The 12,608-nt window shown below is 40.2% G+C and overlaps 1 protein-coding gene across 2 annotated transcripts; it reads left to right on the forward strand.

Moving 5' to 3' along the window:
* The first annotated feature begins 869 nt into the window (after positions 1-869).
* On the forward strand, positions 870-12,327 carry LOC133004941 (uncharacterized). 2 transcript variants are annotated; one of them, XM_061074503.1, is made up of 9 exons: positions 870-974; positions 4,795-4,891; positions 6,090-6,264; positions 7,237-7,382; positions 8,805-8,981; positions 9,666-9,782; positions 9,891-9,977; positions 10,923-11,070; positions 11,288-12,327. In XM_061074503.1, exons 1-9 carry the CDS (start codon positions 961-963, stop codon positions 11,305-11,307), a joined length of 981 nt encoding a protein of 326 aa, XP_060930486.1. In that variant the 5' UTR covers positions 870-960; the 3' UTR covers positions 11,308-12,327. The 2 variants fall into 2 exon arrangements, with proteins under 2 accessions (XP_060930486.1, XP_060930487.1); XM_061074504.1 differs by having other exon boundaries at positions 4,813-4,891.
* The last annotated feature ends 281 nt before the right edge of the window (positions 12,328-12,608 follow it).

A 12,608-nucleotide genomic window follows, 5' to 3' on the forward strand; every position in this document is an offset into this window, starting at 1 on the left:
AGTTAAGCCTGCAGTAGTAACACACTCACATTGGGCCTCATTTATTTAAGGCGACCTCTTAAAATACAACTCTCTCCCAAAAAATGATCTGATCAAATTAAATATGGTCAGATATTATTTTTGATAGTTAAATATGAAATAAGAATTATTCAAATCAATGCCCTTGCAAAGCAAAAAAACCACGCCTAGGTTTGAAATCTCCTTCTATCCTGAGCTGAATTATATTTTTATACAAAAATGTGCATAAGTTGTAAGAAACAAAACAGATATTGTCTTTGTTTTCCGTAGATGTGAAGAAATTTCAAAGTAATATAAACTAACTGCAAGTTAAAGAAGAATCATGTGATCAAAAGTGGCAGAGTGACAATACAGCAGGAAAAAGTGGATGTGAGGCAGTTTAAAACATTTTATAGACAGAGGTAGACTCAAGGTGCTGTACACAAACATTAAAATAACACAGAGACTATATTAAAAGAAATCGAAGAAAAAAGAGGCATAAAATCTGTATAAAAATGGGATTACCACAGTTTATTGTATATGTCATGTCCTGCTTCCTCCTCCAAGACACCTCCCTCCCCTGGACGCTCCGGATATTCTCCTGTTATCTGACCCAAAAAATCTCCTGCTGTGTCCAGAACATACTTTACAGTAATTTCATGGAGTTCATGTCTGAAAAGTCAAATATAGAAGAGTTGGAGTCAGCGCTCAGGGGCCCTCAGGATTGAAATATCACTGAGCACAGTCTCTGGTCCTGCAGGGGGCAGCAGCGCTTTACAGCAGCGGAGGGAAAAGAGCAGGAACAAAACAGAGAGCCACAGAAGCAGAAGAAGAGAAGCTGTTACATCCTGTTTACATTGGAGTGCAGTCAGCTGGAGGTGGACACAGACAGGGAGACAGACAGAGACACAGACAGACTGTCAGAATGTGAGACAGAAACTTGAGCTCCTGCTCCACAAGGAAATGGACGAGATCAGGTCAGCAGCTTCTGTTCAACTCTTATTGATGTTCGTTTTCCAGCCTGTCTGCGTCGTGAGAAAAGGAGCAGACTGTGTTCACAGATGTTTCTCAGTTTCTCGACATGTGACAAGTCGCCTAAGACTCGAACATTTCAAACTACAGCTCAGGATATGAGAACTGAGTTCATGTTCTTTTAAAACTCCCCAAGTTGCCTGTGCAGCTCTAAACCTGACAGGAACTATTGAAACTACACATTTGTGTAAATAACAGTTAGTTTAACTAGTTTGTTGTTTATTTGTTCTTATTCAGTGGGTTTACATTGTGTTTTGTGTTATCTCTAGGTCTTTATGTCGTATCCCCCTGTATTCAAAAATTTAAATATAATATGGGTGAAATATTATTAATAATAAATGTTGCACATTGAGTCAAACGTTTACATACCAGTTTGTGGAGTTGACTCTAGTCCATCTTAAAGTGCTAAATTTGATGTGACGGATAGTCAGGGAGAATCATTTATTTCATCCTTACCTCCTTCACTGCAACACAAACAAACAATGAATCTGACAGAAGATTCATCTTTTGCTTTCTTCAGGACACAATGTGAACCTATTTTCTTTTTTATAACTACACTAATGAGCTTGCTACATGAAAGTAAGCAGCTCAGAGAGATTTTCTTTTTCATTCTTAAGGAACTTCTGAAGGTGTACAAGTCTGAGGACAACTTGTAAGTTGCGAGCTAACAGTACAGAGATTTGTGACTGATGCTAGCTTGTTCCCACCATGCTAGCATTTAGCTCGCCAGCTACAGTCCCAACATTATCTTGCCTTGACCATTGCCTCTTTTGTTAGAGGGACAAATTGACATAGGTAGAAATAAATAAATAAAAGATTTATTACAGAAAAAAATTAAAAATTTTCATTTCCTTTTTCATTTCAAGCAAAGGGAGTGATGGGAGTGATTCATCATCTTAAACAGAATAATAAGTTGGGTTTGTATTATAGATGACTGTGGAGAGTGAGGTATGTCACATGATTGGAGCAGCGCAGCTCGAGTTAGCTGCCTGAACTAGCTCGCAGGCGTGGATCCATTTATTATACATTTATTCATGTATATAATTATTAATTCCTGCATTTATTTATTAATTTCTACTTAAATTTTGTGTCCCTTATAATTTTGCACTAACACTTACAATACGTGTTTTCTAGCCTAGACAGTGAGGTCAAGTTGTACTACACACAACAAGTGACACCTTCAACCACTGGGGGTCAAATATTAGTTGCTTTTAGATACAGTCGAAACGAGTATATTTATCCTACCTGCTTTGCGAATCACAGCCCTCTCTGCTGGATCCAGGACGTCCCCTGAGGCCGACTTAGAGCGTCTGACCCTCTGGTGTTTGGACAGGTTCCAGGGCAGGGTGTCTCCAGGACAGGGGGCGCCGCTGCTCCATAGTTTTCCTCCAGTGGGGTTTGATCCCTGCGTCTATCTTTATGTGTCGCTATCATCTACCTATACCGGAGTGATAAAAGGGCAGTGTCTCAACACTACAGAAGTGATGATTCCTGACTTAACAAATACTTGATCATAGCCAGCTTCTGGGTGACAATGATTTTCATTGGTTCTATTTTAGAGCATGTTCTTTGTAAAAGATACAATTATTAAACTATTGAAAAAGCTTAGTTTAAAAACCCTAAGAACAAGAGCAGCAACAAACTTATAGTCCTGGTTATGATATTGGAAGGTACAGAAGGGAAAACTCTGCCATCATTGCTTACAAGTTGTCAAAGGCTTCTTAAAGTACACAAAAACCCTTTAACGACACACTTGGGTTAGTGAACCAAGCAGATTCAGCTCAGCTGTTCCTGTTTCAGCTTCTTCTTTCATGTCATGGGACCTCACTCCTCTAATGTTTAACTAACACTACCCGCACAGCAAGATAAAACTTATAAAAGGGCTTGGTGTTAGAGAGTGCCTTAAAATGCAAAATGCAGGGCACAGACACACTTTGTGTGGACTTTTAGAGATCGGATCATTAGGCATCTACTGGTCTCCATATCCACATAAACATAACTGAATGGACCTTAACCTGCTCATGCAAACTAGTGATATGAAGAAACATTCCTAATTAAATGTCAAATAGGGATTTTTTTTGAAAGGTGAAACTAATACTAAACAGATAAAATTATATTAACAGGAAATAATATGGGATAATGCTTATAATGTTTTAATATTACTATGATAAAATAGAATTAGTAAAAAGCTGAATATCCTTCGATTATCACAGTGTTGATTTTAGATTTAGACCATCGTGTTTTAATAAGAATAAAATTTCTAGAGCTGCAAAGCAGCACTGGGTGGGCCCGAGCACATGCATTTTGAAGCGTTGCATGCGTTTTGCCTGAAAAAAAGAAATAATGACTGAGGAAATTTTGACACATACAGCTGTTCAGGCTTTGACTCTGATCATGAGACAGAAGTTTGGTGGTGATAGGACAATGCACAGTGGAGTTATGACAACATCGTCTCCTTTGGCAAAGGATGAACCTTCGCCGTTGATACGGTTTGAGGAAATGTCCCAGTTCTGAGAGAGAAAGAGACGTGACCTTTGCAAGACATAAAGTTTCCTTTGATCTATGAAGACTGACACTGCAGGAGTGGAGTTGTTTGTTTACGGCTCAGCATCGAAGGATTCATGGTCCATGTATGTCCGCGTTACAGAACATCGTGTTTTATTGGCATGTAATCAAACTTCGACGCCACGCCACGGTCACACCATGTGACGAAAAATCTATCTGTGAATAACTTTTAATCTCCGTCTTGTTATGTTGTGATGACACTCATCTCAATTTGAAATCGGTCTGATGAAAGCCCTGGTACAAGTACCTCAAAGTAAAAATGTGGAATATGGCCAAAATGGCCATTAAATGCAATATATCTGGCTTCCTGTTGTGTTTTTCCAATTGCACCTTAAGACGTTTTTGTTTGTCTGGTCATGAGACACCTGTGTATCGAATTTTGTGAAGATCGGTCAATGTGAACTCGTTCCGGGGGTCTCGGGGGGCACGGTTGAGACATTTTGCGATGCCCATTGAAAATTCCTCCAGAATACATAAATGTTCACCACTTTCTAACTTTCTGCAAATTTTGGTAAGAATTTGGGCATGTTAAAGCCCTCAAAAAGTCAATTAATTTGCCTGAATAATAATAATAATAATCCTTACAATTTCCATAGGGCCTCACCTGTCAGGCAGTGCTCGGGCCCTAAATAGATCAATAATAAACAATGGCCACATGACTTAATCCCGCAGATAGAATATTGTAATATATATAATATAAGTTTAGTTTTATTTACAGCTCAGGATTTCCCACAGAGGCATGTCCTGATTTGTCTTTTATTTTTATATACCAATATAAATAATTTAAAAATAAGAGTGTGTGCCTGAGCAGAACAGAGGAGCAGTAACAGCACAGAGGCTTGTTGGCTGCTCAGTCATGTGCTTGCTGCAGTCATGTGGGGGGGCTTTATTCTGCCTCCCTGCTCAGAACAGTTTAATGTGAAACTCCCACAGTTTCCTGCCTGACTCTGTGTTTGGATGTCTCTTTGCAGCCTCCTCTGCTCTGTGGGAACCGGTTTACTTTCATTTTCACGTCCTCATGTTCATTTCTTCCCTTCATCTTCATGTGACTTTATCTGAGAGTACATATTTGGATCAGCCAGTTTCTGCATGTTCATGCCGACTCAAGTGGAGATCTTTAAAATGTTTAAAGGCTCCATTAATACTGTTGCATGTGCTTTTTAATTGTTTTTTTTAAATTTTATTTAATTTACACTGCAGTCCTCTGTTGGGCAACAGACCCCAGGAGAGGCAAGACCTTCCGTCTCCGAACCTGCAGCCGAGACACCAGCAACTGATCCCAACGCCATGTGGACCGGTGAGACGCTCGAGCCTGCATCCCAGTGTCATGACAAAACCATGCTGAAACATCCGTGTGTCTGCCGTTCAACTTCAGCTTTATTTACACCGTGTAATGAAGCGGAGGGAAAAGTGTAACAGGAAAAACTGAGATTCTGCAGTAATATATCAAATCTAAATCATCTTTCAATGAATTCTGTATCTCATTAAATACAAGCTTAGAAAGAGGTGTTAAGTTAATGAGATTTTCTCTCCCAGATACTGATTCCAATACCTGGACCTTTGCGTATTGGCTGCTACCAAGTACTGATCAGTGCATTTAGAAAAATACCTTAACCTATTTAAACCGCTGTATGCTGCTAACCCTGTATGTAAGTATGTATGCCTTGGCTCAGGTTGAATAATGTAGAACATCTTTTATTATCTAGTATGACACTCAGAGCTGCACAAAGACACAAAGAAATACATCTAGGAGTAAACAACAACTCCTTCCTTTTAAAAAGCTCGAAACTGAGGACTTGCATATAGTACATGTTCCATGACCAAATTGCTGGTATTTTTGTTAACTCTGGCCAACGCTGCACTTCCTGAAATCAGCTGATCTAAAAACAGTACTTGGTAGAGTGGGAGTACAACCTAACTGCTTTCAGTTAGCAGGGACCAAAAAGTGATAAAGACATCAAAGGGGATCGATTTGCGTCCCCATTGATGCCCGACATGAGAGTTTCATATTTCTGATGGATTAGAATGATCCATTAGAAGACATTTTATGTTTTTTTATTTATTATATATTCTGATATAATAATGTAGTTATTAGAGTATACATGTACTTCACGTGAAACTGAGAACCCTTGTGTTTTCGTTACCTTAGTACGAGCCCTCCAATTCAACAGAAGCTGTTCTGCCTCTTCTTCCACGGAGGCCGCCATGTTGTATTTTTACACTAGCCCACAATGGACAAGTCGAATTTTGTTATTGTATATTGTATATTATCACAGGTTCTTTAAAACATTTGGAAGAGAGGGATGAGGCAGACTTCACTGCCAGAATCCAGTGAATCCTCCACACTGAACCTTTTAGAAATCCTGTTCTCTCCGCCCAACTGTGTCTTCAGTTGTGAAATCAGTCTTTTTCTTGCTTAATGTGCCAGTTTGGGCGACAGTTGGATGACAAGTATTTTCACAATCCTCGTTCTCTCCATCTCCACCCTCTTGCAGATAAAGCGGTGGTCGGAGCTGTCATGTCTGCTGAAGCTTTACTTCTGTTTCACCATAGCGTCTCTGCTGGCGCTGCTTGGCCTCACGCTGACCAGCGTCTACAAGCAGCGCACGGAAACCGACGTGTCCGATGAGGACAACTTCTCCGTGTCTCTCATCCAGATGGTGGGAATACGTGAGTTACATCTCTTGTGTCAGGTCAAGGTTACACAAGGTTTGCTGGTGTAATCATGTGATGAAAGAGAAGACAACAGTGGAGTGGTGTCCACTCTGTGTTGAAAAGATCCCATGATGCATGCTGTGGGTGTTTCTGGAGATTAATTTCCTGACATTATTTTGTAAATCTATCACTATCGTTAAAGATTATTTTCTCATTTGATCTATAAAGTATTAAAGCTGGAAATTACAATCAAGTTCACAGAGGTAACTTCTTTAAATCTCTTGTTTTTTTTAGCTGTTTGGCTAAAACCAACATATAGTTATTAAAAACTAAGAAGAGCAGTATTATCTTAAAAAGTAGAGCTAGAAGCTAAAACTACTGAAATATTTGCTTCAGGAAAATTATTCAAACAAATACAAAAATTTTATAAATATTCTGTCGATCCATTAACAGAATAGTTGACTGTCATCAGACTCATGAGTGGGGAGAGATGTCATCGCTCGTGCCCGCAGCCTGACGACAGCACAGGATGAGATGCATGTACACGTGTGCTCGAGCTTCCTTGTGATAAGGAGGAGTTTGCATCATTACCGATGGTTACGGGAGTGTCCGTGCAAACATGATAATCTGGTTTCATGAAACAAGTTGAGTAGTTGTAGTAGCAGCCACAGTTTTAGGATGAGGGTGCCGGCATGAGGCCGGGTTGCCTTGTACCGTGCCATGATTGTCCTCCCTCCCCTCTCCCCCGCTGACCTCCACTCACTTTGCACTTCAACTATAAGCAATACATTTTTGTGTTGCATGACTTTTAGATCAGTAGGGGGAGTTATTGTTAGCTGCAGTCCAACACATGCAACATACACAGACAGCAAATGGAGCAAATGCAGTTGACCCAGAATCAGGATCCTAATCAGAGGTGATGGGTTGGATGAGAACATTAACTGTGTGTGTGTGTGTGTCTGATCATCAGTGTTGTGTCTCCTGCAGTGTTCTGCATCTACTACATCAGCCGTGGCGTGCTGCAGGAGAACAGACAGGAGCTGGTGGTGTTCGTGCTCAGCGTGTTGATCGTCATGATCCGATCGGTGGTCAACTTCTCTGTGTTGGGGTCAAAGAGCAAGCAAGAGCTGCTGGTAGGTCGCCCTCTGCAGGACACAATTATGATTACAACATATCTGAAAAGACAGTGCTTGAAGTACTGACACTAAATGATTTTTTTAAGAATACATTTTCTTTGACAGATTTATTTTTATAATAGTTTTATAATTAAAGACCCAGAATCAGCTGCTCTCAGACATGCACTGAACTCCGGAGATCCTCCAGAGTTTCTGCTGACTTGTTCTCCAGTATCAAAGTTCAGAAAGTTCAGTGTCCCAGTCATCGTGTTTGATATCAGTGACAGAGAAGTGAAGTTATATGATGTTCATGCGTGGGTTTTCTGTTAGAGAATATATATATATATATCCAACATATTTTTTATATGCTCCCCCCGCCCCTCCAAAAAGAGAAACAAGCTGAGAAGTTGTAAATAGAAGTGCTCACGCTAAGTTCTTCTTTTAAGATCATTTCATAACCTACTTCCTTTTTTCTTTGACAGATTGATTGACTTTTGTTATGGATTTACAAGACAAACACAAATAGTCTCACATTTAGTAATCATATTTGGTGTCAGTGACAGAGACGTGATCTTTTATGATGCTTGTGTCAAGGTTTTATTTTAGAGAATTTAGATCCACATGTTTTAAATGTGTCATTCTTTATCACCAAAAAGATGCAGAGAAGTTAGAAAAGGTTTTCATAATTATAATAAAAAATACCTGCAAGTACAACTTTAGAAGTACTCACCCTAAATTCTTCTCTTGAGATCTTTTGATGACCTACTTTGTTAATTCTTTGACAGATTGATTTTTTAATCAAAAAGCCTAATATTCGGTCATTATAGAATAATTCTTTCATCCTACATAGTTTCTCTAGTTTTCTTCTCAGGCTTCACTGAAATTCAACAATGTCGGCCTGTCTTTTTGACAGAGGTTGTTCCGGCTGGCTTCTGTTTTGTTCGGAGTGGAAATGATTCCAGTCAAATATAAAATCAACATCAGTAACTTTGTAAAACAGGCAAACACATGAGTGCTGACACTAACTTGTAAAACTAATAGTAGTTTTAGTGTTACACAAGGTCATCACTGGGTTTAAGAGAGAAATCACCCACATCAGGATTACAACAGGAGCAAAAGCTCTGATACATTAACCTCACTGACACACAGTGATTCACACCAGCTGATGATTCCTCCCACTTCAGTCCTGTGAAGGAATTCATGATTCCACCACTTGGTGTCACTGTTTTTAAAGTTTTCACTCACTGATACTAGATATACACAGATGGACAGATGGAGAGACAGGCAGGCAGACAGATTATGAGACAGACAGATAGACAGACAGACACATTGATAGAGGGAGGGACTGGCGGACACCGAGACAGACAGATTGATTGATCAGTGTAACATCACATCACGTCACATAAAAGCGTGACCAGCTGGGTTGTGTGTGTGTTGCAGGTGCGTTTCGTGTGCATCATGTGTCTGGGCGTTGTTCACGTCTTCTGCACATCGCTGCTCATCCGGAGGCCCAACATGATGGCGTTCCGTGTGGGCGGGGCCTTGGAGAGTCTGCAGGAGCAGTACTTCCTGCTCAACCTGTGCTTCTCCATGGTGACCTTTGACCTGCAAGCTCAGGTACACGCACACATTCCTCTTTGCAAACACGTCAACACTGCCAAGGCCAGGAATAACATTTAGTGTTTTCCGATTCTTAACACCCTGGTGACAACACTGTGAGAAGACATGAACATTGATTTTGTTGGAGTAAATTAAAGGTTTATGACTGAACTTTAACGGTTTGCTGCTTTTTTGTGGTTTCTGGTGCGTCAAGGATTTTTTAAAAGAAGTATTATAAAAGAATACATAAATGTTTTTGTGTGGTAAATATATCCTCAGCCTGTTGAGCTGGTTTTTCCTCCTCCAGGCTCAGTCAGAGATGAACCCATCTGTGTCAGAGGTGCTTTGAACAGTCTCCAGAGAGCATGAGAGACCTGCTGCGTGTGGCTGGAGTTGTTACGATCAGAGTGTCGACAGCGAGAACAACACGAGGGCGAGTTTTTCTGGTCAGGTCAGATGCCTCGCACCCAGAGCTCGGCACGTGTTGTGCTTACATTCAGGTCGGGGGTGTTGCTGTGGCTGCTGGAGGAGGAACTGGCGTCTGTCTCTCCTGCGTCTGTTGATCAGTAGTTGGTACAAAATGGCCACTGTGCATAAAAGCCTGGGTGTGTGTTTGAAAGAGAAACGAATGCCAACGCCAGTATCCCGATGTCAGGGACCTGCTGACGGCTTCATGAGTAATGTGTTGTTGTTGTGTTTCAGCTGTGTCTGTGTATCCTCATCACAACAGTGGACTCGGCCATGTCTGCTCGCAACAGCATCATCCTGGGAGTTGGAGTGGTCTGGGCCTGTGTCACCGCTGCTGTAGGCGCCGTCGCAGTGAGTTCTCTATACTCACCGTCTGTTCACACGATGAGAAAGAAGTCCAAACTATTGTTATTAAAATTCAGAAAGAATCTGAGGATGTATACACATTGTTTTTTGCAGGTTTTGAAGGAAGCCAAGGTTCTGGTTTGGGTTTTCATGCTGCAGAACCTTCCTCAAGTCGCCTTCTTTGTTTACCTGATGTACACGGTGAGAGGAAAAAGACTTCTCCTTTGTTAATGTCCATGTTTACATTTCTCTGCTACAGTGTGAAGGTTGAAATAAAAATTGGTGTGTGTGTGTTTCTGAGGAGCTGTAGAAGCAAAGCGTCAATTTATTTTAAAGTGCACTTGCAATTCACAAATGTGACTTTACTAGTGACCTCACAGGATTTTTCTTTACTACCTCCATCAAACAAGTTCTGTTTTGTTGTTGGTTGTTTTGTATGTTTATGTTTAATTTACAAGATTCCACAAGACTCCACTGAACAGTCTGCCATGACATTTGGTGGAAGGATGCAGGGTGGGTCAGGGAAGAAGACATTACATTTAGTTGTGGGTACAGATCAGGGGATCAAGGAATTTATCAATCTAACATTGCAAGATTGAGTTTTTCAACATTTCCACCATTTTTCAAGAGAACATTACATGACGTGAATGTGACTTTTACTGTAAATTGCTCTGAGTTGTCGATAAGACCAAGAAAAGCAAAAATTAATTTTTTTATTTAGATAAAAAAAAAGGAATATCAGCAGTTTTTTTCCTCTGAAGGCAGATTTTTTCTCCTGTTTACAGTCTTTGTGCTAAGCTAACCACATGTAGGGTAGCACAATATAACCTATTTATAACCTTATTTTATAAAGTAGTATGATATATATAAACATAAACATTTACAGCTAAACTTCATCATGAAAACTAGTAAGTGTCAAATTAACAGTAGAGTATTTTATTTTAGCAGAGATATAGATTAACATGTAACATAAATATTGTACCGCAAGTTCCAAGTACCTCGAAATCATACTGATGCACATTACTTGACATTACCACTGTAAAATGCCACTAAAACACAAAAAAATCCTGAAATAATGTTCAAAACAAGTCACTGAAAAATCATTTGAACATTGTGCAGGAAATTGATGGTGTGCTTTAATTCCAGGTGGTAGAGAAATGGTTTGAGAACAAGACGTACACGCTGGAGGCCGCCGCCGTCACCGGAGCTTTGATCTCACTGGTGATTAAAGTGGTTTTAATCTGGGGCCTCGTCAGACTCGTGCACAGCTTCGGTCAAGGTCTGAGGGAGAGAAGTGAGTCCGACAGCCGCATTTCATTTGAGTCCTTCAGGAGTTTCTCTGAGTCGAAGACAAAACGAGAACGACATCAGAGGTTCCTCAGCTACCTCTGTCTCCATGTGGTGAACTTGAACCGTGGACATCACTGACCTTTCTGCTGCTTATGTCGGTTGGAAAGCAGCAGAAAACCAGAGTGTTGTAGTTAATTTTTTTTTTTTTTTTTCATTTGCAGTGTTTGAACCAAGCAAGTGAGAAAACCCCCAGTGGTCGAGGAGGAGAATATCAGCTGAGGGCATGACATCATGAAGCATCAGCTCTGCAGATTTTTATTCAACATTAACTCCAACCAAATAATCAGTGATTTTATAATCTTTTAATTGTATTTTTCAGCCTAATGTGAAGATCTAACTGTATTTAGCTAACATCTCTTTTGTCACTGTGCCTGTTGCACACAATGTAAAACCCCACACGTCAGCTCTATGACCGCAAACGGATTTGTATGAAGTTACTTGTTTGTAGCTTGGACTCATAATGGTTTTTAACTTATTACTAGAGCTGCTTTTAGACATTACATTACATTTCATTTAGCTGACGCTTTTATCCAAAGTGACTTACAATAAGTGCAATGAACCAAGAGGTTCCAAACCCAGAACAACGAGAATCAAGAGGGTAAAATTTGCTTGTACATGCACTGAACTCTGGATAACCTCCGAACATTCTCGGGACTGGCTGTATGTGAGAACGCTAATGTCCGAGTGAGCGCCTCCGGACATTCTCCAAAGGTTCTCCTCCCAGCCCCCTGGTAAACACTCCGAATGCATGAGATCCTCTGGAGGATTCACTGCGAGTGAGAAGGTGTGTTGATGACGTCTCTAACACGGGAGAGAGTCAAAACAGATTAAAAAAGCTAAAAAGAAAACAAAGAGAGATTTTAATGAAAGAGCCGACGCGGGTCTATGTAAACAAAACCAGAGGATAGTTCCTGTGTTGTTAACGTGTCCGAGCGTAGAATCTCCGGCTTCGTTGCTCATGTGTGAAAGGTAAAGTCACTGTGTGGAGCTCCTGCAGAGTTCATGTCTGAAAACAGCTCATGGAGCTGAAGCCAAAGTTGCTTTTTTAAATTGCAACGTATATCTTGTGAGTCTACACACTGGAAATTTTTATTGATTTATTTTATTCTATTGTTTTTTCTAAACTTTCTTCTGCACCTTAACAAATTGTCAGTGTTTTTTATTGAAGGTTCTTGATAACATATTAAAAACCTTGATTGTTTGGATTTGTTGTTGTTGCAAGTTATTTGGCCGTAACAGTTTTACAAACGTATTCAGAAACAACCAGTAACCAGCAAAACAATTCTTTATTAGGGCCTGAGCACTTACGGTGGGAGGCCCTATTGTATTTTTGAAGGATTTGTATTTCCCTTTTGGGCTTTTTCAGGGCCTAGACATGCTCAAATTCTTACCAAAGTTTACAGGAAATTCAAATCCCCAAAAAGTAATTGTATTCTGGAGTAATTTGAAATGGGCGTGGCAAAATGGCTCAACAGATCTATT

The sequence above is a fragment of the Limanda limanda genome, chromosome 7 (assembly GCF_963576545.1).
Source record: "Limanda limanda chromosome 7, fLimLim1.1, whole genome shotgun sequence".
Classification (NCBI taxonomy): domain Eukaryota; kingdom Metazoa; phylum Chordata; class Actinopteri; order Pleuronectiformes; family Pleuronectidae; genus Limanda; species Limanda limanda.

Coding starts and splice junctions, on each gene's coding strand:
- LOC133004941 (XM_061074503.1), top strand. Junction 6,265..7,236: donor CATCCAGATGGTGGGAATAC/GTGAGTTACATC, acceptor TGTCTCCTGCAG/TGTTCTGCATCTACTACATC. Junction 8,982..9,665: donor CCTTTGACCTGCAAGCTCAG/GTACACGCACAC, acceptor GTTGTGTTTCAG/CTGTGTCTGTGTATCCTCAT.